The 23,353-nt window shown below is 50.8% G+C and overlaps 1 protein-coding gene across 1 annotated transcript; it reads right to left on the reverse strand.

The window, feature by feature from the left end:
• Nucleotides 1–3,865: 3,865 nt before the first annotated feature.
• LOC110559217 (L-gulonolactone oxidase) lies at nt 3,866–23,349 on the reverse strand. Its single transcript, XM_021654537.2, has 12 exons — nt 23,185–23,349; nt 22,252–22,353; nt 19,244–19,369; nt 17,720–17,814; nt 16,247–16,337; nt 13,689–13,874; nt 10,944–11,051; nt 10,063–10,139; nt 6,941–7,090; nt 6,547–6,711; nt 5,328–5,418; nt 3,866–4,771 (listed from the first exon to the last, which is right to left on the reverse strand). Exons 1-12 carry the CDS (start codon nt 23,185–23,187, stop codon nt 4,643–4,645), a joined length of 1,323 nt encoding a protein of 440 aa, XP_021510212.1. The 5' UTR covers nt 23,188–23,349; the 3' UTR covers nt 3,866–4,642.
• Nucleotides 23,350–23,353: the final 4 nt, after the last annotated feature.

Raw genomic sequence — 23,353 nt, forward strand, 5'->3', positions numbered from 1 at the left:
GCAGCGTCGGTGTTTGCACAGTTCTTCTTGCCCCAGCTCAGTACAGCAGTGGCTCTGACCATCTCTAGCATAGATGGAGGCCTGGAACGGAGACCTTATAGGTTGGGCTACCATGATCTGCCTACCCTCACTTGTACAGGTACCCGGGAGACCTAAGTGGCACTAGGCACTCTCTGAGACCTCATCTTTACCTCCACCACAATGACACACTGACATCGTCCCAGGTGAGGGGCGTTTTTTTTTTGTTTTGTTTTGTTTTGTTTTTTTTTCAGAGCAGCAGCCAACAGGTCCTAAAGATAGAGTTAGTTCTTCGAAACTGTCACATGGTGAACACGATGGTCCCCGACACAATATGCTATTGCCTTTCTCTGGCTGTGTAAAGACATCCGTGTCTATAAACACATGCCAAGAACACGAACCCAGCCACACACATGGATGACCACCTTTCGGAATTGTCTGGGTTTTTCTTGATCTCTGAAAGGCCCTGTCTCATAAAGAAGCCATCAAGGCAAAGCTGGTGGCAGCCGCTTAGACTTTTAGTGACCTGATGCCTGGTGATGCTAGCCCTCTTTGTGGATTCCTATTTCAAGACCCCCTTGGCCTGTGTGACTAGGCTCTTTGGGAGGATTTTTCTGGCTTCCTCTCTGCCATTTGTATGATAGAGAATTCATCCTGGGCAAGACTGTAGACAGGGAGCTTACTTACAGGGACCTCACTTCTCCTTTTACATTAAATAATTAATTTAATTTTATGTGCATTTGTGTGAGGGTGTCAGAATCCCTGAAACTGGAGTTACAGGCAGTTGTGAGCTCCCATGTGGGTGCTGGGAATTGAACTGGGTCTTTTGGAAGAGCAGACAGTCAGTGCTCTTAACCACGGAGCCATTTCTCTAGCCTTGAGACCTCACTTATAAATCTAAAGCCAGCGCAGTATACAGAGTTTGGTGTCTTCTCCCTCCTCTGACACACTCAAGGTCAGTTTAGGTTTAGATTTCCTCCTGGGTACAGCCACTGGGGACAGCACGAAGCCCAGTCCAGAGACCTACAGAAGACTCCCATGGAATGACTAGAGAGGTCTGTTCCCCTGAGCTCTGTGGTCCCCTGTTGGTGAGTTTCAGTGACTCTCCCCAGTCCCCTCTACCAGTATGCTATCCTGGCAGGTCACCATGTCTTAGCTAAGGCTCCAAGGTAGCAGTTTATCCATTCTCCAGTTTGGGTTAGTTCCTATGGCTGTGACAAAAATTATCCAAATAACAGCGACTCTCGGGAGAAAGAGCTTATTCTGGCTGACAGTTCCAGACACTGTGAAGCTTCATCTCCTAATTGTTCCACAACCCACAACCTCCCCCGCACATCTCCACCAGATGGAGATCAAGTGCTCAGACATGTGAGCCTGTGGGAACATCACAAATTCGGACGGCCACGCAGGTGGCCTGGTCAACTTGTCTAAGTTTGTCCCGTTCTGAGCCAGAGTCCCCAGGGCACAAGGGCCACTTGTCTTCAGCCTTAAGTGTCCCATGCATTTAGGTTTGGCAAGAACCTCAGAGTGATGAGCTGGTGGCTCCTCCCATGGGAGCCTCGGTACTCACCTGGGCCCCTCCTTTTCTCATCTGCCTACCTGAGGGGTGTGGGGACAACTGGGCATGTGGAGAGGAGAAGTGTGGTTGGTCACCTCTTGCCCCAAATCCAGCTTGGAGAGCTGATGGTGTGCTATGATTTAACTAGCTCCCTCCCCCTTCCCGTCCCCATCCAAGGCACAAGCATACGCTGGTCAGGAGAGCCCTGGTCCTCATCGTTCAACTCCATTTTAAATTCTTGGATGCTCTAATGATTACTGCCCACTTATCAGAGTCTGGGCTTGGCAGGCAGGTGCACACCTCAGTACCCAGGAGTTCCCACAGCCAGAGAGGGGTCTAGTGTTTGCCACCAGTGGGCAGAGGAGCTGGCCCATGATGCTTCAGGTTCTGCTGATGGGGAAGAGGCTCCAAGACAGAACCCAGCCAATGGGAACTTGGAACAGAAGTAACAGGAGGAAAACAGAAGGAGGAAGAAAAGGGGGATCAGCGATGCCCTCAGGAGCCCAGTGTAGAGGCTCAGCACATAGCACCCAGCACTCAGCATCAAATGGATGGTGCTATGAGAATCTGTAGGACAGACAGCAATCAGTCACCAGAAGACACCGGGAAAGAATAAATTGCATTCATCAGAGGCCAAAGTCCCTCAGGGCTCACAGGTGTTCTGGCAATCAGAACGGAAATTTCCAGACCATTGGGTTGGCTGAGCAATCTGGGAATTGGAGAATTAAGCCAACTACTGGGATTTCAGATCTAAGTCATTGGACCGAGTCCTTCACTGTCTGTATCCTGCCTGTATACACTGTAAAGCACACTCCCATCTCCAGCAGTGAGGATGCTCTCCCCAGTCTCCTGCCTGGGTGTCAACCTTTGGCTGCAAACCTATCATTTTTTAGAATGAGTCAGGATGAAGCAAAGTTGGAGTTGAGTAAATAAAGTTTAGGACTAGGAAAAGACAATCCATGATTATTTAGGTGTGGGCATGGAGAGAGACACACACCAAAGAGAAGGACAGAAGGCCGTGTGAGGAAGTGAAGGCTTCCCTAGAGAGTGGAGCCACTGGGGTTTGGATGGCACCCTTTCTGAGGAAGCTTAAGAGAAGGGGGGTTGTTTATGAGTTAAAGTGGGGTGGGAGATTCCATGTGTGGATTTTTCCCAGAATAGGGTTCAACCTCTTCTCGTCCTTTCATGGGGTTTTCCAGATGTGCCATAGAATCAGATGAATAATGGGACAGGCAATCTTGCAAGCCCAGTGATGGCAAGCTGCCATTACAGTGAAGCCAAGGCTGGTCAGTAGACATGTTGGTCATGCCCGCTAGCCCCAGCGGGGTTGGGTGGCCGTGTTCTTCACTGGTTGAGTGATACATGACGTCTTGCTATCAGACGGCCCTGTGGTTGCCGTTAAACAAGTATTTGCCTCTGCAGTCCGTTTCTTTGCCCTTCCCTTTGGTTGAAGAGTTTAAAGGCGCTGCCTTTTGCAGCTTGCTCTGAGATGCTGACGAGTTTCTCCACTTGCCTCAGCCTTAGCTTCCTCTTATGTGGAAGGATAAGAGTAGGCTGGTTTAGACCTGGAGATTCCCAATGCCCCCGGGTTTCGTTGGCTATTATTTCTGCCCCATCCCCAAGATTTATTTTTACTTGTGTGTGTGCATGCGTGTCTGTGTGTGGGTTTGTGCACAGAAATGCAGGCGCTCACAGAGTCCAGAAGAGGGAGCTGGAGAGCTCTAGGTGGCCTCCTGATCATGGGCTAGGAATCAAACCAGGGTCCTCAACAAGAGCCGTGCATGCTCTTAAACTCGGAGCCATCTCCCCGGCCCCACATTTACTCTCGTCAGCTGCACCAATCCATTTCCAAGCCCGCCAGGGGAAAACTACCGATGGATACATCTATAGCAAGGGACTTACTGCTAGGCTAAGGTTAGTGTGGACTCTTATGTCCCTAAAGTGGACTGTAATGGCCCCAAAGCTTCCCCCAATGAGCATGTTGAACTTTTCAATTTGTCGACGTGACATTGCCACCAAGTCCACACACGAGAAACAGGCAGTCAAGTTATGAAGCTAATTCAAAAACATTTTAAGTAAGCTTCTACCTTTAAATGTCTGCTAATAAGGGCATGTCAGTGTGGCTTCATTTGCACTTCCCTAAGATGCAATGATGTTGAATGCACTTTTATGTGCTCCTTGGCCTTTGTGTATCCAAGACCCTCTGTTGATCTGGCAGTTTGGTTGGTAAGTGCATTTCGCCTTTCAACCTTTTTATGAGATACAGAATTAAAAGATGACTTTCTCAAGTGCAGAAAAATATCTTCTGGGTCTTTTAATTCTTACAAAGCACATGGAGCATCTTGGTTCTCCAAGGGACACTCCAGAAAGGCCACAAAGCAAACTGAAATAACATCTGTGAAGAGGACAACGAGAACGATACCCGGGGAAGGGCAGGGACGAGGCAGGAACCCCACTCCAAAGAACTGTCTCTGAGGTGAAGGGAGAGAAAGACAGGGACCAACCACTGGTCTTTATTAGAAAGAGGAGGCAAGTTCCACTCTAAACACCTCCTGAAAGAGATGCTGTGAGGGTCAGGCCATGGCAGTCAGGAGGCCACGTGAACCCACCTGGAAGACTGCTCCCCCGACAAACAGTGTCTAGGCATCTAAAGGACCTTTAAGGATAAGAGAAAGCAGAGCACGCTCATGCAGAGACTCTTGCCAAGAGATCCCTTCTGAAGAGGGATGGAGAACTGTAGGCCCCAGCAATCTCTCTATACCTGATGGACAGGCAGAACCTAGAAATGACCAAATCCCTACTCTGGAGAGATATGACATGTCCAGGAGTTCCCTTCTTCTAGGATGATTTTAATGTACGCGTGACTCGTGGAAATGCAAACAGGAATTTGGGTGAGCAGCCACATCTTGCCTGGGGTGTTAGGAAGATGTTAGAGAAGGCACAGAGAGCCCCTCTCTGTGGTCAGGAGGGGAGGCCGGCCCATTGTGCCTATGGGACATGGCTCTGACCAACCTCTCAAAGGCAGCAGAAGTGTGGGAGTCGGGGCAGCTTGTTTCCACCCCTGCTTTAGTAGAACACCTTCTCCAGGTACGAATTCAAGAACATCCCAGTGGGGTCCAGCTTCTCACGGATGTCACAGAACTTGCGAAAGGCGGGGTACATCTTTTCAAAGTCCTTCCTGGTGCAGTTGTGGGCCTGTGGGAGCAACCGGAAGCAGCAGGCTTTGCCCTCACAGAGCTGACAGGTTCAGCGAGGCTGCAGACCAGCTACCCAGAGGCCCTGAGCCTCCATCAATGACACTGGGTGTCCCCGGCCCCCTGCTTACTCACAGTACAGTCCCTCCCCCACCCCAAGCAGAAAGGAAGGGGCTTGGAAAGCAAATCTGGAAGGGCTTAGAATGCATCACTGGTATCTGCCATCCCATGATACCATGGATGGCTGGGCTCTGGTCCCACCAAATACAAAGGCCTTCGCTTTTCTAGTTGTTAAATGGGCACCCTGATGCCTACCTTATCTTGTTCACAAGCTCCACAGGAAAGTCTGATAAAGTGAAGGAAGTGTCTATGAAGACCCTAAGGGCCCAGCAATGTCTGGGCTTCCAGAGCCAGAGGGCAGGAGAACTATATTCAAGTGCCCTTTAACTAGCTGGTTAAGAGGCTGGGCAGAGTGCCTCAGAATGACCGGGAGGAGGGCGCCCTCGGGTGGATGTAGAGCACATAGCCGCTGCACCCACAGCCTCTGAGCGGTTTACCTTTGCCCAGTGGGGCCGGCCTCCAAACTTCTTCATGATGGTCTCATAGGCCAGCCAGTAGTCCAGCCGAGGCACATCCTTGCCATAGGGCCTAGAGTGGACGGGAAGAAAGTGGTTATCTGGCCCTGTCCCATGATGCACCACCATTGCCTCTGACCTGTCCCTAATCTGGTGGGTGACTGGAGATCAGGCTGGCTCTCCCTGAAGGACAGCACAGCCGCTCAGGCACCCAAGGGCTTCTGCTCATTACACATCCCCAAGCATTCCCCGAGACTTTGTCCCTTCTTATAGTCACCGGTGGGTACCTGGACATTACTGTGAGTTTGATCTTGACCAAAGACAGACCCCTAAGGGAATGGGGCTGAAAAGTCCTCTTGCCCGGATCATTGATTTACACAGCTGAGCTACAATAGCATACAACAGTATACAACAGATACCAGGTACTGTAAAGGCATGCAGCCTAGAAGTAGCAGGGGTGTGCAGCCTAGGAGTGTGCAGGAGAGAGTGCCATAGAAGTTCGCACAGGGTGATGTTCACTGTGACGAAATTGCTAACAGTGTGTCTGTCAGAACCGGTCCCCCCTGTATTGCCACTTGCAGTGACAATACGTACCACATTCTGTTCATACATGCGGTATTCACACAATACATATAACAAAAATCCTCACAGATCATACACACACACACACAATAGTTAGCTATATTCACACATGATATTCATGCACAATACACACGATGGTTGCCCAGCGCCCACACATGCTAGTCACACACAATACTCACACCTATCACACACAGTACTTTGGCCAGTGCCTTGGAATCCCCAGATGACGTCGTTTGAGTCTGGGAAGCAAGGCTGTGAAGCCCAGCTCCTCAGCCCCAAAGTGGCTCAGCCCCCAAACTGACTTTGGTGCTGCGATTTCAGGCAAACACCTTCAAATGCATCCCGTGTCAGCTCTCACCGCTGAAGGTGAGGAGACATGCGTACAGGCGACGCGTGAGCCCCACCCTAGCCACGTGCACAGCCTCTATGTGGCATGTGTCACAAGAGTCTCCAGGGAGAGGACATTATAAGACGCAGCAGAGTGAGGCACCGTCTCCAGCTGACCGGTAGAGAAGGCGGCCTCAGAAAACGCACTCGGAGATTGGAGAAGGAGAGGAACCCCTTTACACACGAGGGGCGGTTCCCCTCCCCCAGGACACACCCTCTGGCGAGCTATCACCTGTACATGATGATGTTCATGTAGCAGCTGTCCCTCCGGAAGCAGGGGCTCAGCAGGATCTCGTCACCTCGGGTGAAGCGCACCTCCACGGGGTAGTGGGCCACCACCTTGGGGTGGGCTTCCAGCATGGCCTTTAGCTCCAGCAGGGCCTCCTTGGTCTTCTCCCTGCCATCAGCCCAGGAGAGGCTTCCGATTAAGAAGGGGCCACCCCAGTCCTCCTCCACGGCTCTACACAGGGCTCCGGGCCCCGTGGGACCTGAGCCCGGGATGCTCATGACAACAGGGACTCCCAGCTCTCGAGGGGGGGCTCATTTCTTCATGGTAGGCCCGAGGTGGGGTGAACTGTCTGGGGAATGTCTTCCTTGGGGATGGCCCTATCCGGGAATGGCTGTACCTGGGGATGGCCCAGTCTTGGACGTGCTGCTTGAAGCGACACTCGTAGGTGAAGATCTTGTGGCTGAGGTTGCAGCTCTCCTTCTTGCGGCGGAAGAGCAGCCAGAAGAAGAAGCGGTTGATCCAGCCCACCAGGCATGGCAGGAAGGTGCTGCGGGGACAGGGCGGAGGGGCCGGGACCGGTATTTACTGCGTGTTAGCCGTGTGCAGGCACGGAGTGAGTCCTTTTCAAACCAGACCCTCACTCCTCGTCCACTAGCGGCCTTGTTGTACCCGGCCTGGGCCCGTATGGTGTTGGTCTGGGTAGCGGTAGCGCCCACTTCCTCTCCTTTCACTTACCAACACCCCTAAGGACTGTGTGCAGTGTCTTGTCGCTTTAAGCCACAGGAGAACAAATGTCCATGTCTCAGAGCCTAGCTGGGCTCCTGGCCCGCTAAGACAGGGCTGAGTGGAGTTTTAACTTCAGCAGGTACCTACCAGGCTCAGCTCCCTAAGGAATGTGCCGTTCACTCCCCTTCTACCCCCTGGGAGCCTTGGTCCAGCTCTGCCAAGAGTAAGCAGCTAAAAGTGGCCAGTGTCCCAGGAGAGGGTCCTGGGTTAGACTTTTGCCCCTAGAAACAATGCTGGACGTTCCCTGGGCAACTATAAGAAGAGCTCAGTGCTCTTTGGGTGAAGACACACCTGCCTTCTAGCATTTGGCTCTAGAAAGCTCACCATACTATCATTTCCAAAACACACACACACACACACACATGAATATACACCACACAAACACACATACAGAGAAACATACACAGACATACATGTACACATGTGCACACACACAGAGACACACATGCAAGTGCAAAGACACCCACACAAAAAAATGCAAAGACACGCTCATACACACGTGTATACACTCAAGTAGGGCACAGTCTCCCCTTTTCTTTTTCTTTATGAAAACCCTAAGTGTTCATTGAACCTATGCGGCAAAGCCAAGAACACCATAGGCATGGGCCCAGCGTGGTACAGCATTGCCCAGGGTGGTACAAAATGGGACCTGGCACTCGCGGCCCCTGCCTGGGAGGGGCTCAGGTCACGTGCTAACATCCCTATCTGTCCACTGGTGCTAACATCCCTATCTGTCCACTGGGCCTCCGGGGCATTCATCACCATCTGGATCTGTCTGAGGCCCCAGAGCCTTCCCACCGTGACACTTCACCAAAGGCTCAGGACCTGGAAAGGCTGGGAAGTCATCCCAGTGGGTGAGGGATACAAAGTCGTGGCCTGCAGGAACCTTGGCTGCAGGAGCAGACAGCACTAGCAAGGGTAGCCCCAGAGGACTGGCTGGAGTCAGACCTGGGGGCTGAAGTCCCAAAGCTTTTGGTGGGGACCATGACAGGGAGGCCCCCCCCATTTACTGTGAATTCATCTCCTGAAGGTCTGGGGGTCCAGGCCATGTCAGTCACCAAGGCAAAGAACAACTCAGGGTCTTCCACAGCTGAGCTGGCTCTTAACATGTCCCACTGAAGGCCCACAGCAATAAGGCTCCAACAGATGGCTGGCTTTCCTGGTTCAGGCAGGAGAGAATACACAGGAGCCAGCGGGTGGTTCAATTAACAGTGGGCTGCGTGACATGTGATCACATCTTAAAGAAAGTCTCCTTTGCCCCTGGTTAGAAGTAACACCGGTTTTTATCTCTTGGAGTGATAAGCTTGGCTGCTGGGTGGAGGGCGGAGGGTTGCAGGGTTGTGGACGGACTTGGCTGCCATGGGGCTGAGGGTGTGGTGTCATCGTGAAACGGGGGGGAGGGGATGAGAAATGCCTGTAGCTGAGGTTGGTCTAGTGAGCAGGCTGGACCTGACTTAACCAGCACCAAGCGGCATTTCTGCCAGGCCCACCCTGGGCCTGCAGCCCCTTCCCTCTGGATAGGAGACTTGGAGTGTTAAAAGCCTGCAGAGTGAGACATGTGTGAAAGGCAAGGGGTGATGGCCTGCCTTACATGCTGTCCTCCTTCCAGTGGTTCGGTGAAGGCTTAAGCTGTCTCAGCCTGTCCTGAGATGGGACGCTATCACTGCCTTCTCTCTTCAGACAGGGAAACTGAGGCATGGAGACGTTACCAAGCTTGCCAGAGAACAAACTCTCCAGCTGACCCAAAAAGCAAAGCTTATAGGAGGAGATCATAGTGGTAACAAATAAAATTCCAGAAGGGAGGAGTCCTGTTTCCTCATCTCCTTCCATTGGGAAGCCGACCCAGGACAAAGTACCTGGACGTCCATGTGCTTCAAGTGACTCCGTGTCAAAGACAACATTCCTTCCTGCTTCTAACAATGTACCACTGAATACATCTACAGTCTCTGACAGTGACCAACAAGACCAGCCTCAGTTGTCCTGAGACTTTTCCATCTGTGTCTGGGCTCTCCTGATATTCCTTATTGGCCTGACACTTCCACTTCTCAGAGATAGTCAGTGGTTTGGGTGTAGTGTACCCTCCAAAGCCCAGAACCTCTGAACTCAGGAGCCAAAATAACCCTTTCTTCCTTTAAAATGACTTCCTCATGGGTTTTGTCACAGCAACAAAAAACTGACTAACAAGGTGGGCGGGGTGGCGCATGCCTGTAATCCCAGCACTCAGGGAGGCAGGGGCAGGTGGACCTCTGTGAGTTCGAGGCCAGCCTGGTCTACAAAGTGAGTCCAGGATAGCCAAGGCTACAGAGAAACCCTGTCTCAAAAAACAAAACAAAACCTCAACAAAAACAACAACAAAAAACAACCAACTAACATTTAGAATCCATCCACATCTCCAGCAACACCCATCCACTGCTTTTCCTACCTCTCCTCTGACTCAGTTCAGCCATTGCACACATGAATCTACCCTCTCTCCCTAGACACATACATTCAATTCCCCTTGCCTCTCCCATCCACTGGCTCACAGCCCCTGGGGTGCCTTACTAAACATATTCCTTCCAGTCCTTCTAATGACCTTCCTTGCCCTCAGAATGAACCCTGGGGTGATTCCACTGTGCAGCCAGGGCTAGACCCAGGAGACAGACCCAGCTTGCTGGAGTAAAGGCGGGCTCATCTAATGAATAGCACCCTCCACAGGGAACAGAAGATGAAACAAAGGTCTCATGGCATTCCTACCTGATCCAGAGCAAGAACTCCAGCAGGTAGAACCCAATGGCATAGTCCCAAAACCAGTTGGATGCAGAGGAGGGGGCCTGGCAGAGATAATTATTATGAGTTAGGCATCAGGGGCTCATCTGCCTTCTGATTTCTTTTTTTTTTAAGATTTATTATTTATAACAGTATTCTGCCTGCATGTACGCCTGAAGGCCAGAAGAGGGCACCAGATCTCATTGCAGATGGTTGTGAGCCACCATGTGGTTGTTGAGAATTAAACTCGGGACCTTTGGAAGGCCAGCCAGTGCTCTTAACCTCTGAGCATCTCTACAGACTTCTTTATTATAATGTCCGATTATAAGACTCATCCCAGGAGTGACCTCATGTTAGAGGGGGAGGGAGGAAAGTGAGATGACTCACATACCAGGACAACTGGGAAGCCTTATTTCTCCAAAGCAGAGCTAATTTACACCATGTGGGTCCCAGGAATTGAACTAAGGTGAGCAAGCTTGGCAGTAAATGCCTTTTCCACATGAGCTATCTCTCCAGCCTGCATTTATTTTTCATAAGACAAAGATGTCCCTCCTCCTGGTCTAGGAGTCTATCAGCCACAACCCTACACTGTTATCCTACAGCAGTGGCTCTCAACCTTTCGAATGCTGCTGACCCCTTGATACAATTCCTCAGGTGGTGACTCCAACCACAAAATGTTGCTACTTCATAACTGCAATTTTGTGGACAAGCCCATTTCCCTGGCCATCAGGACCACAAATGTCAGCCACCCTTAATGAGGAGGGTGTGCAGGCGATGGGTGTGGTGAGGATGGAGAGTGTGTGTGCGCTGGTGACTGGCAGCCCCCTGCCCTAGCATACTGGGCAAGGTTGGGCCCACACTGCGGCTACCTTGTTGGTGTGGTCTTGGTAGATGATGCTGACGTTCTCACTGTGAGGAAACCAGAGGAAGCGGAAGTACTCTGACTTCTTCAGGTGGCTGTCCAGGTTGTCGAGGACCTGGCACGAGACGAAAGGAAAGTAGGACAGATGATCTTGTCTGTCCACTTGATTGAGAAACACCTAGAGCAGTGAAGCCCACCTGGGTGGGGCTGTGTGTGGGGGTGGTTACCAGAGATGATTAGATCATGAGGGCTGGATCAATGAACCAATCTCTTGGTGGACTCAAAATGGGAGGGCATTGTGGGAAGTGGCAATGGGTCAAAGGTACGGCATAGTTGGAGGAGGTGGGTAACTTGCCCTGGTCCCTCTCTGTACTCCTCCTCTGCTTTCTGCTCTGTCTCCTGGGCTCTCCCTGCCATGACTGGCAGAATGCCCTGACACTGTGAGCTCAAAGAAACCCTTTCTCTTTTAAGATGCTTCTGTCATGGACTGGTGACAGTCGTGCAAAAGGAACTAGTCCTGGGAGGGGCTGTTAGTCCCAGGAAGAAGTCAGGAAAAGTCTGAAAGTCAAAACTTAGTTATGTCTTGGCTTATTTCCAATAGGAGAAAATACTTAAGTTGTCTTAATATTACCAATAGTATGGTATAGGTCTTAAAATATGACGGGTATTAAAATCATTCACATATGTATTAACTTTCCCAAGTAGCTTAGAAGAGACGAGTGACATTTTATCGAGGATTAAGGAATTATTATTAGTGGTGTGTCTAAACTGGAGCCAATGTCAGCAGCAAGTGGGATTGTTATGAAGACCAAATAAGAAACTATGACCAGAAAGTACTTAAAATGTAGCAGGCACAAGGAGCCACTACATAGGCTCCAAGTCTTGTATCTAGTACTACTGCTTTTATGCTAATTGCCATCACTGTCATCATCCCATCTTTCTCATCATCGCCTTCATCATCATCATCACCACCGCCATCATCAAGTCCACCACCACCATCTTCATCACCATCATCCTAGTCATCACCATCACCAGCTTCATCATCATCTTTTTCTTCATCATTACCATCACTATCAGCCTCGTGTTCATCACCATCATCTTCATCACTTCTTATCTCTGAGCCACAGTGGAGTCTTATAGCACTCATTATGGCCTCCTTGGAGATGATATCACAGCACAAATCATGTCTCCATGGAATCCACCAGGCAGGTGCAGGAAAAATTTAGAACCAGAGTATAGATGTCTTGGAGTTGACAAGCAGTGGTTTGAGGAAGAGTCGTGGTCTTGGACTAGGTGGTGCCTGGATTGAACTCTAGGAACCCAGCAGCAATGTAATGGGGCCATTTTCTAGGCTCCAGATCTTGAGAGTCTCACTTGTCCACCCATCTTCCTTCCTGGGGCCACTACAGTGATTCACAGGCAACAGTGCCCTGAGTAGTTGCTGAATGGAACCATGCCTGATCCCACCATCATGAAGACAACCCTCCTCCCACCAGGCTCACAAGCTATTCTTATAAGGTGTATCATGGCTTGATTTGTGTGTATTTGTTCATGAGAACATGAGTATGCACGTTTGTGCTTCTGTATGATTGCACACGTATACACATAGCACATGTGTGAGTGTACATTATGCATGCAGGGGTGGACATTCACATGTACATGTCTATCCGTGTGCATGTGCACATGAGTGGGCCTATGTGTATGTTGGAGTGGGCGAGGCAGCCTAAGAGGAAGCCCTAAGGGACCCAAGACTTGTCTGCAACTGATTTCAGCGCTACTGAACTAGGTCAAAGGAGGCAGGACAAGCAGCTGTCAGGAGACGGTCCATTCACCCAGATCTGTCTGATGAAAAGGTGGAGGCTAAAGCCCATTGTCTGGCAGGGAGAATCTAGCCCTTTATTTGTTGGCCAAAAGCTCCAGCTTATACATCCATACATTCTAGCTGAACCGAGAGGTAAGACAAACCATCCAACAATGAAGAGTGCAAGAGCATGACCTCCTTCTGATGGAACATGGTCTTAGCTGCCCACTCCTTCCTGGACTGTGATAGCCCTTCTCTCTTAACCTCTAAGACTTATTTTGCGGCTGTCCTCATGGATTTCAGCAATGTTCTCCTGGGATTGATCTGACCCGGCAATTTATTGATCTCTGCCTCCCGGCAGCATCCCGTGGATGCCCATTACCTACTGCTTTTAGGACAGCACCTTCTCCTCACCATCTTCATTCCTGTCTGGCTAACCTCTCTGTCTCCTTTGTGGCCTCTCTGTGCTCTTTCATCAGCCAAATGCCCTGTTTTCAAAGTCCCCTTTCTTTTGCAAAAGCCCCACTATTTTTGGGTGATGGAACCTCTCTTGATCAACTGCCCAGGGGGTTGAAAATCTCTGTCACTGTTCCTTAGGATGTGATCCTGTTTAGAGATTAGACCCAGATCTAAGCCTGTGTGTCTTCCATGGTAAGGGAGCCCTGGAATGTCCTCTGCAGGACAGGCAGGAGTCAATGCCCTTCAGAACAGCCTGTCCCCACTTTTCCTGAGGCAGCTTTCTGCCCAAACAGTTTCCACATCCACGTGTCAGTTACAGCCCACCAGGGTTCTGACCACAGTCTCTTTTGGGTCAAGAAAAGTCTGGTGAAATAAGATCCCTCTCTCTTCAGGGTACCAGAAGTCCATGGGAACTGTCTGAGGGCTGGGACCCTTTGTCAGGACCTCTGTTTGTTTTCTGAGGCTGGGCGATGGAGAGCAAAAGCCAAGTACCTCTTTGAGGGTTGAAGGGAAGGATGTCTCCTGCAGGTGGAACTGTGGCACGCACTGCAGGGTGACGGTGAGGATGACGCCCAGACAGCCCAGATGCACCCGAGCAGCCTGGAACACATCTGCATTGCTTGACTCGGAGCACTCCAGAACTGCCCCATCAGCCGTCATCAGGGTCAGGGCTACCACCTGGTGGCCGGAGAAGGTGTCACACTCAAGAACCTGCTAGTCACCGCCCCACTTCCTGGCCTGTCCTTCCAACAGAGGCCAGAGAGCACCTATGCCCAGGGGCCACCACGGTCAGCCACACAACTTCCTAGCCAGGTCTACTGTTACTTCCTGAGAGGGGATTCTGGGAATCAGGAGAGAAGAGGAAGCCATGTTTGGCCTCAGCTCTCAGTAGAGCAGAGTCCGCCATCATGCAGCATCACATGGGACCCTGCAGGCTTGGCTTCTCCTTCCTCGTTCTGTGTCTTCACAGTCAAGAAGCAGCTAGCTTCCTCTGGCCGGGGGTTCTCTCAGGGCACAGATCCTCAGGGAAGATGCTTGACAAGGCGAAGAGAGCACATATATACCCTGAGATGGGACAGGGGCATGTGGTCCCAACAGCCTTCCCCAGCTATGTGGAATCTTCTTCTTTAATAGGGGACACCCCCAATTCAAGGAAATAATCCTTCTGTCTACCCTCACCTGACCAGAAACTTAGGTTTTGTTTTTTTTTTTTTTTTAGTAGTGAGGTATTTGGTTGCAAACTAATAGCGGCCCCTGCAGTCACCATTTCTAGATGGTCTCTCTCTCTCTCTCTCTCTCTCTCATGGCTATTGAGGTCCTTCTCTGTACTCTGCTACCTGCTAATTTGGATGGAAATTGCTTCTGGCACATGTGGTTGGTGGTTGGTTGCTCTGGGAGAGAGGACAGCTACAGCCGAACTAATCCTGATTAACAGTGACCAGAGAGCAGAGAGGAGGAACTGACAGAAATGGGACATGGTGACCAGATGTGGCAAGAGGGGGCGTCTCGGTGCTTGTTACAGAAGCCTGGGCTCTGTTGAAGATTCAGAGCCTGGAGAGACAGTATGCCTGTGAGATGCTTCGTAAGCATCGAAGAGGCCTGTGAAGGGTGGCCTCTTCATTAACTGTTCACGTGATGTTGGCAGAAGGATCAAGCGTGAGGTCTGTGATTATCCTCCTCCTGATTTGAAAGCTATCCACCCCCTTCGCCTTGCCTCTGCAGTTTTGCTTGAATCTGAACTGTCCCTAAAGGGTACATACATAAAAATCTTTGTTGCTGAGAGGTTTGGGGAAAGCCATTAGCTCATGACAGATCTAACCTCAGAGCAATTTAGGGGTGGGCTCTAATTTGATGGAATTTGTGAAAAATCAAGTTTTGGGGTCCAACTGGAAGAAATACAGTATTGGGGGCATGCCCTGGAAGGAGCTTTCCTGTCCCTAGTTTCTTCTTGTTTTGCTGACTCTGGGTCCTGGCTGCTGTGGGTAAGTAACTTTCCTGGGCCACACCCTTCCACCAAAACCATGAGCAAAAATAGAATTTTCCTTCTTGAAGCTGATTTTCTTCAGATATTTTGTTATAGTGCCAAAAAAAAAAAAGACCCATAAATATAGTTGCCATTGGTATGACTGTAACATAGAACAAGCCCTCCCCTGCAATTCCAGGCCTGCTCAGTGGGACTTCCAAGGAAGAGTAATCCTATGTGTGTTCTTATGGGTGACCACTTTAAATTAATTTTATACCCTAATGACTAGTGTATAGCAACTGATATGACCAGCTTGACATCAGTCCTGGAGAGTGGAAAGAGCTGGGCTCATATCCTGTGGGTCCTGTCTGGCTGTCTCTACCCCCAATTACCACTGGGCCCCTTGGCCAGTAAGCCCAGCTTTAAGATGGCAAAAGCCACGAAGGACTCCAGGTTGTCAGTGTGGAAAGCTGAAGCTGTTACGTTTCAGAAAGGCTGCTCCTGATGAAGGTCCCATGCTCATTCATTTATGGCCTTACCTCTGTCTTCTCCCTGTGGGTTGGGCTATCTTCATTTTAGCTGAATTTAACCGAAATGAATCCAGAACCCAGAAGCTAGGGTCTACCAGTGTGAACATACCCGGGGAGTGGTGGACAAAGGTTAAGATTCAGGCTTGAATGTCCAAACTAGTACTCTCAACTACTTCCCCAAACTGGATTTTCATCAAGTGAAGTTTAAGCTGTGATTTTGGTGAAGGACAAGCAGACTTGGCCACAGGTTGCCCTGTGCCTTCCCCAGGCTCTACCTCCACTGCTGTCGTGGGGTAATTCCATCCCCCGCCTGGTTCCTGGTTCCAATGGAGTTGCCGCCCCCTGCTCTGCCCACCCCTTGCCTTGTGCTGCAGGTGAGGATATGCGGGGCTGGGGATGAGGGTGTCATTTGGGACGGCTACAGCTTTGACAAACCTGGGGCTCCTTCAGGACTGAGAAGGTTTGGGAAACGGGGTGGTATTTCTGGGGGCACCTGTCAAGTCTCTGAGGCCCATGTGGAGCTGTAACCTACCCTGCCATGGACACGGGAGACTCACCTGAGTGGCCAGGATGCCATGCTTGATCCCTGTGTTGTGTGTTCCAGACCCAATGACGCCGGCGACCGTCACATCAGACACCGCTCCCAGGCTGGGTTGGGCAGGTGGAGCAAGAGGGACACCACAGATCAGTTAGGCTTGGACAATGGAAGCTCCTTGGTGTAGATGACTCTCTTTCTTCCTGAAAATTCCCCCTTCGCCTTTGAGGGCCAGCTTGTAATCAGTCCATCTCTCGGGGACCCCTGTTTGCATGATTTCCATGGACCATCAGATTAGCTGGTTGGGACATGGGCCACTTTGCAGGGAGGCCTATATGTTTAGTCTTTGAGGCCTCTGCAGCTTAATAGGCCCCTTTTCCCTGTCTACCAAAGGCATCTTCTCCAAGCACAGCCACATGATCTGGCTGAGACTCCACTGCTCCTACCCCACCAAGGCTCACGGTACTGCCCTCATTCTCAACACACAGATAACCCATCAGGTCTGTGCAGGTGAGCATCCCTGAGCTGGAAAGGAAGGAGGGGGAGAGAGACCAGTCACTTGTCCTATCTGGAAACCTACACAGCTTCCTTGGGATCCTAGGAGAAAGCTAAGCTCCTTAGACTGGGCTCTAGGCTCAGAATGAGTAATGCTGAACTTAAGGTCCTCTGAAGTCTTACCACGTCACTGACATTGAACCTATTTCCTATTCGGTGCTGGTCAGTTTCTGCATCCACCTGTTCCTTGCTGGAGCTCCTTGAAGGCAGGGGGTCTAGGTTTTATCTGTATTTAGTTCTCTAGAGCCCGAGCAACGTTTATAAATGTCAGTCATCCTGACCTTTGGAGAGGTGGGGATAATGGTTTCCATAATGCAGAGTTGTGGGGACTGAGCTAGGAAGGGCTGAGGCAAGCTGACACCAACACTTGAAGATCAGCCACAGATATCTACAGGGTTAATTCCAGACGCAGTGAAACTTCTCTACCAGTGTTCAAACCCCTGGCAGTGCTTTCTCTTGGGTAAAATCCACAGTCACAGAGTCACCTTGTTAGCTGCATTTGACTGCTGTGTCGGTGGCAACGCATAGCACTAAGGTGAGCAATGACAACTACACTTGAATGGAGGGACAAGAAAGCCATCTCAGGAAGGATCGCCCTGCCCTTCCGCCCTCCAGTGCTGTTTTTGCCTCTCTTTGGGTGTTGGGCTCTGTAATCGTATATTGTATATTACCCATTGTATATAGAGTCCTTTCAGAAAGACTCAATCCCTAACTGTGTCATCCTGGTCCGAGACCATTGCTCAAAACTCTGCCAAACATGGATCTGTTTCCCCCTAGACCATGGAGCCTGACCAGTAAGGCAGCCTGAGTAGGAAAGGCAGAGCTCTGAGGAAGAGGCACACCCCAAGAAGCGTGACTCTCTCAATGCCAGATCCTGGGCCCAGGGCAAGCAGGGAAGAGACAGCCCTGGCCCAGGTAGGGCTGGAGCAGGGACCCTTACTTAGACAGGGCTAGGCCATGCTTGTCCAGCTGTGGGTGCAGGTCCACCAGGAGGATACCAGCTTCCACCGTCACCTGCTTCTTCTCCTTGTCCACCTGGAAGAGCCAGCATAGGCTGGGAGGAGCTGGGACACACTTGGACCCTTGCTTCCCAGACAGACACCTGCCCCAGAGGATATGACTATGGCCACCTCAGCCTGTGGTCAGCTTGAGCCACTTTTCAATCTAACAGGTTGGGGGGGGCGAAGGGTACTGAGCCCAAGAATGCTGGGATGGTGGGAGAAAAATTTGTCTTTAAAACAGAGTCTTACTATGTGAGCCAGGCTGGCCTCAAACATACAATCCTCCTGCACCCACCTTCCAAGTGGAGGGATTACAGAAGTATGCCTTAGCTCTTTGGTGCTTGCTGTTTGCTAAGAAGCATAGTTAGCTCTTTGTTTGGTATTTTGTAAATGGAACCCGGGCTTTGCCCAAACACTCTCTACTGAGTGCCGCTCTTAGGAAAGGCAGAGCTCTTTTGGAATATTCCACGCAACTTCTCTTTTCACAGGGGAAAGAAATGAGAGGCCCAGCCTTGCTATAAAGTCTCTGCTTGCTCTCACCCAAAGACCCGGGGGATGGCTAAGAACTGGGAAGGGAAGAGAAATGTCTAAACACAACCTCCCGCTGGACATACACATCAATCAGGTCAGGATACTGCAACCTGAGTTCTGGCCTCCTGGTATGGCCGACACCAAGATCCAAGGTCATGCAAACAGAGCAGTCGGTGGCAGAGCTGGGACGAGAATCCACACCTGCCCAACTACAAAGTACTTGCTCATCCAGCGAGCGACCCAGGGCAACGGGCTCGGAAAATCAATTGCTGGAGCCCAGTTCTCACTAATTAGCAATCAGAGTTAATTACCGCCATGACTGATGTTTGCTAAGAAGCACAGCCTGTCGACCTGAGTCAATATCAGCACAGTAGAGAAACCCAGCTCATCGCTAGCTCGTTGCAGGGAGGGGAGAGCAGCCTGTGGAACTCTGGTTAGGGGAGCCAGCCCCCACAGTCCTTCTGGGATCCCAAGTGCCTGGTAGGCAAGTTGGTGTTGGAAGAACTATATAGATAATATTCCAGCAGGGAGCTAGTGGCAGTTGAGTCTGGGTCTAGCTTTTCTGTTGTTTGCTGTGTGACCGCAGGCAAGTCACTGCCTGTCTCTGATCTTCATTTCTCTATTTGTAAGCCTAGCTCAGTGTCACTTCGGGGTCTTCTGGATTTGTCCCTTTAAGTCTACTCTTTGGGAGCCTGTTTCTCCAGAGCTCTTTAAATGAGGTGGAATGGAAGCTATCACAGGAGATGGGGTGGCCATGGCACAGGTACACTTGACAAGTAGCCAGGGGCCAGGGTGTCACCCTGAGGACCCAGAACAGGGAGAGGCTGGGTACTGAGGCAAAGGCTGGAGATTCCATGCGTGGAGTCTGGAACAGAGACTGAAGCTCTTCAGCATGGAAACAGACTGAAGAGGGGAGGCAAGGAGCCCAGTACCTGGAGAACCCGGTTCATCTTGCCCATGTGGATCATGAAGCCATCAGTGCAGGCGATGTCTGAAGGCGAGTGGCCACCACCCACCACCTTCACTCTCTTGTTCTGCTGCCGAGCCAGGGCCAGCACCTGCCAAGACAATGCTGCTCAGGCTCATCTCAGAGAGAAGCCCACAACACCTGCCATAGCCTGCTGGAGCTGCTGGTCATAGTATGGGTAGAAGGTGGGAGGAAGTACCTTTAGCAGTAGTGAACCATGCCCTGCTCCGGAAGGAGAGCCAGAGAGATGGGCTTTAAGGTAAGCTGGGACAGAAAACCCTAGTCTTGCTAGTCTGTGGCTCTTGTTCCTCCTCCTGCTGCAGGTCCAGGCATTCTTTCCATTTTGAAAATGTTCTGGTGTTTTAAGACAAGGTCTTGCTACTTAGCCAAAGCCTGTCCTCTAGTTTGTGATCTTTCTACCTCCCTAAGGCTGGAATTACAGCTCTGAGCCACCAAATGGGCCAGTTTGAAGGCTCCTCCCTCTTGAGAATCACGTAGCCTAGGCTAGCCTCAAACTCTCTGTGTGGCCAAAGCTGGCCTTGAACTGCTGGTCTTCCTGCCTCCTCAGCGCTGAGACTAGCGTGTATATCACCACACACCAGGATGTGCAGTGCTCAGGACGGAGCCCAGGGCTGTCATGCATGTTAGGCAAGCTGTAAAAGTAACTTTTATTTCCCTGACTTAATTGCCATCTTGGAGGCTTACTGCCTCTGTCTGCTAACCTAGGCCTAGTCCTGGAAGCTTCTAGCTTCCACACAAGCTAATCTAGGCCTAGGATGTTTTCAGTCTCTGAGACTTACTGCTGAGACCTACTGTCCTTTCTAGATCTTTCTGAACTCTTGCTGGCTGGCTTGACTCAGCTGTTCTGGCTCAAACTCTGGCTCAAACTCCTCTCCTAGCTGACTGATTCAATCTGGCTTCTCTTTCGGCCTCTGACTGAATTGCTCTGCTCGGCCTCACACTAAATTTGGCAATATGTTCTAATTTTCTGGCTCCTCATTCTCCGGCTTGTTCTGTCTTTACCTGTGTCTAGCTTGTTCTCTCTCTGTACAACTGTCCCTGTAAAACTGCATCTGAATTCCACAATCTGAACTGCTACAAACTCAACTTCCATGGATTACCTCTCAACTCAATCTCAACTGAACTGCCTGAACAGAGTTCTGCATCTCTGTCTCCCGAGTGCTGGGATTAAAGGAATGCATTGCCACACCTGGACCTAAGCTTTTCTTCACCTGAAACCTGCTCTATACCAGGGTGGCCTTGAACTCAGATATCTGCTTGCTTCTGTCTCCTGGGATTAAAGGTGTGTCTGTATTCCAGCCTGATCACACAGACCTAGAAGGTCTTTGGACGTGATCTTTTTCTAGAGCAGCCATGTCTGAATTAAAATTTCTCTACAGCAAGCACTCTACCAACTGAGATATAACTCCAACCCCAGCTAAAAGCTTTAAAAAGACAAATCCCAGCACATGCCTCAACAATACAAAACCTTCCAAAGGCATCCTAGTGACTAAGGATAAGACCCAAATGCCTCACCCTGGCTACAAGGACCCTGTGCTGCAATAAAGGCTCTTAGAGAAACCATGGCTGACAGTGACCGATGCCGGGGCTGACACAGGTGGCTTGCGTCTGGAGATAGTTGGTGGAAAAAGCACGCAGATCTACGATGCTATATCGATGCATCCATTTTTCTTTCCTCTGTGTTTTTTTTACTCAAACATATTCATCCAGGTGCCTTGGGACCCGCATTTCACAAACCGTATCACAAAGCTTTCCATTGGCAGGTGGAAAGTGACTCACATGCTGGCTGCACCACCCACTCCTCCCACTGTATATCTTAGGCTGAGGCTGAGCAGTGCGGCACACCGCTATCCTGGAGTTCCTCCATTACACACATTTTTTATTTTTTAATTTTCGCTGGGATTCTGCTGGTCCTCCTCCATGGAAACACTACCCCTCATCCTGTTAGTACCGCACCGTCATGTGGGCTGCCAACACATCTCAGAAACCGTCTTCTTGGCACTGGAGAGTTGGCTCAGTGGTTAAGAGCACCGGCTGCTCTTCCAAAGGACATGGGTTCGATTCCGAGCACCCACATGGCAGCTCACAACTGCCTGTAACTCTAGTTCCAGGGGAGCTGATGCCCTCACACACACATACAAGCAGAACACCAACGTACATAAAATAAAAATAAATCATTGGGGGAAAAAAACCCATCTTCCTAGGTAGCTGTGCCAGAAGCACATGCCTGACTTCCTCCATCATGCCCTAACTGCCCCAGCACCATCAAAGACACTTTGCTTTCCAGTTTCTCACTCTGGATGCTTCTTTCTCATCTTTTAGGGTAGAGTCCTCAAGCCCTACACTCCACGGTGCCCTTCCCCAGCAACCCTGATAATTCTCAGAAAGTCATCTCATACGTGATGTTTAAGTGTGTCTCTGCATGTGCGCTTATGTGTGTGCACAAGCCTGTGTCCATATATGTTTGTGCACAGGCCTAAGTGAGCAAGTAAGTGCACAGGCTTAAATGCATACATTGTGCGTAAATGTCTATTTGCACAGGTATCTGTGCACACCAGTTTACGTGTGTGTGCATGTGTGTATATGTGTGCCTATGTTCATGGATGTGTACATGCGTGCGCATGTGCATAGGTCTGCATGCACCTGCACCTGCACAAGCATGCTCGAATATGTGTGGGCAGGTATGGAGTTCATTGCAGAGGTCTGAGAGGTGAGTGAAGACACGGATGCCCTTGGCACACTGCTGCGCAGGCTTGGGGTGGACACAGAAGACCACACAGGCTGCTGCGGAGCCGGCCTGGAGCTGGGGACAGCAGGAAGGGGAGCGGTCCATTTACTCCACCAGTTTTGGACTGGGTTGGGCTCTTAGCCCAGGAAGCCCCATACCCAGCCTCTTCCAGGGCCAGGGCTGTGGCTGCAGGCTGGGCAGCCCAGGGGTTGATGGACGCTCACCTCTCTGACCTCCTCCACTGACGTGGGCTGGTAGTACATCTCTGGACTGCAGCCATAGGTCTTCGCCCAGTTTTGAAACCGGACCCCTTTGTGCCCATGGACCTGTTCCAGGAGGAAAGCTAGATCTCAACAGGCGAGATCTGTCGCATCACCAACCCCACACCCCGCCGTTGCCAAGAGGAGAGGACGTGACCAGAGCACAGAGCCCCAGCTCCCTTTGGCCACCGTAGGTCAGGGCCACTGCGGAGATCAATCAGTACCGGCTGCTCCAATGCTGGCAGCCCACATGGAGCGTCCTGCTGTTATCCTGGGATCCCTCTCCTGGTCAGACTGATGGAAATTCTGCCCATGCCTTGGCCAAGGGCATGGATGAGATCAAAGGCAAGGATGGATCCTGATAAACCAGGACTCAGGTCAATCCTTGCTCCAGGCACATTGCCGATGGCCCAGCAAGATAAGCTCAACTGGGCTGTTTGGGCAAAGGCGGGGGTTTGGCTTCTCTAGCAGGGGAGGGGAAGCCTTAGGGCTCCAGCCTGAAAATTGGAATTGTGTTTGTTGCACACCTCTGTATAGCAAGACAAAGCTGGATCTCCTGTGCATCACTTCTTATTAGAGCTTACAATAATGTCACGAAATAGAGGAGATTAGTTTTCTTTCAGCTGCCAAAATCAAGTCTCAGAGAGGCAAAGGCTCTTCCCCAAGCTTGCACAGAGCCCAATGAAGGTGGTAAGAGTCTAGCCCAAGCCTTCCTGTTAGGCTGTTACCTCTTCTAATACCACAGCAGTTCCCCAAGTCCACATGGAGGGTCCCCATGGCTCCTCCCAGGGCCCCAGCTTCAGCCTGACTTTTCCCTCCCACACCAGGCTCACAGGTGCAGCCTGGACGCAGCTGGCTGGATCTACTGGCGGTGTCATGGACCCCTTCCATTCCTACCATGGTTCCAGCGGTGGGATGTGATGACTTGACTTGAAGCGTTCCCACAGAAAGTAGAACAAAGCCCTGGGCAGCAGCTGCAGTGGTCAGGCAACCTCAGCTCTGAGTTTCCTCAGGCAGAATGGGACTGGATGTTTAGCCAGGCATACCAAGGCTTTGGGGCAAAGGC

Source organism: Meriones unguiculatus, chromosome 9 (assembly GCF_030254825.1).
Source record: "Meriones unguiculatus strain TT.TT164.6M chromosome 9, Bangor_MerUng_6.1, whole genome shotgun sequence".
In the NCBI taxonomy this organism is placed as follows: domain Eukaryota; kingdom Metazoa; phylum Chordata; class Mammalia; order Rodentia; family Muridae; genus Meriones; species Meriones unguiculatus.

Coding starts and splice junctions, on each gene's coding strand:
- LOC110559217 (XM_021654537.2), bottom strand. Junction 6,712..6,940: donor CAAGACTGGGCCATCCCCAG/GTACAGCCATTC, acceptor GGCTGATGGCAG/GGAGAAGACCAAGGAGGCCC. Junction 5,419..6,546: donor ATGAACATCATCATGTACAG/GTGATAGCTCGC, acceptor CGTCCACTCTAG/GCCCTATGGCAAGGATGTGC.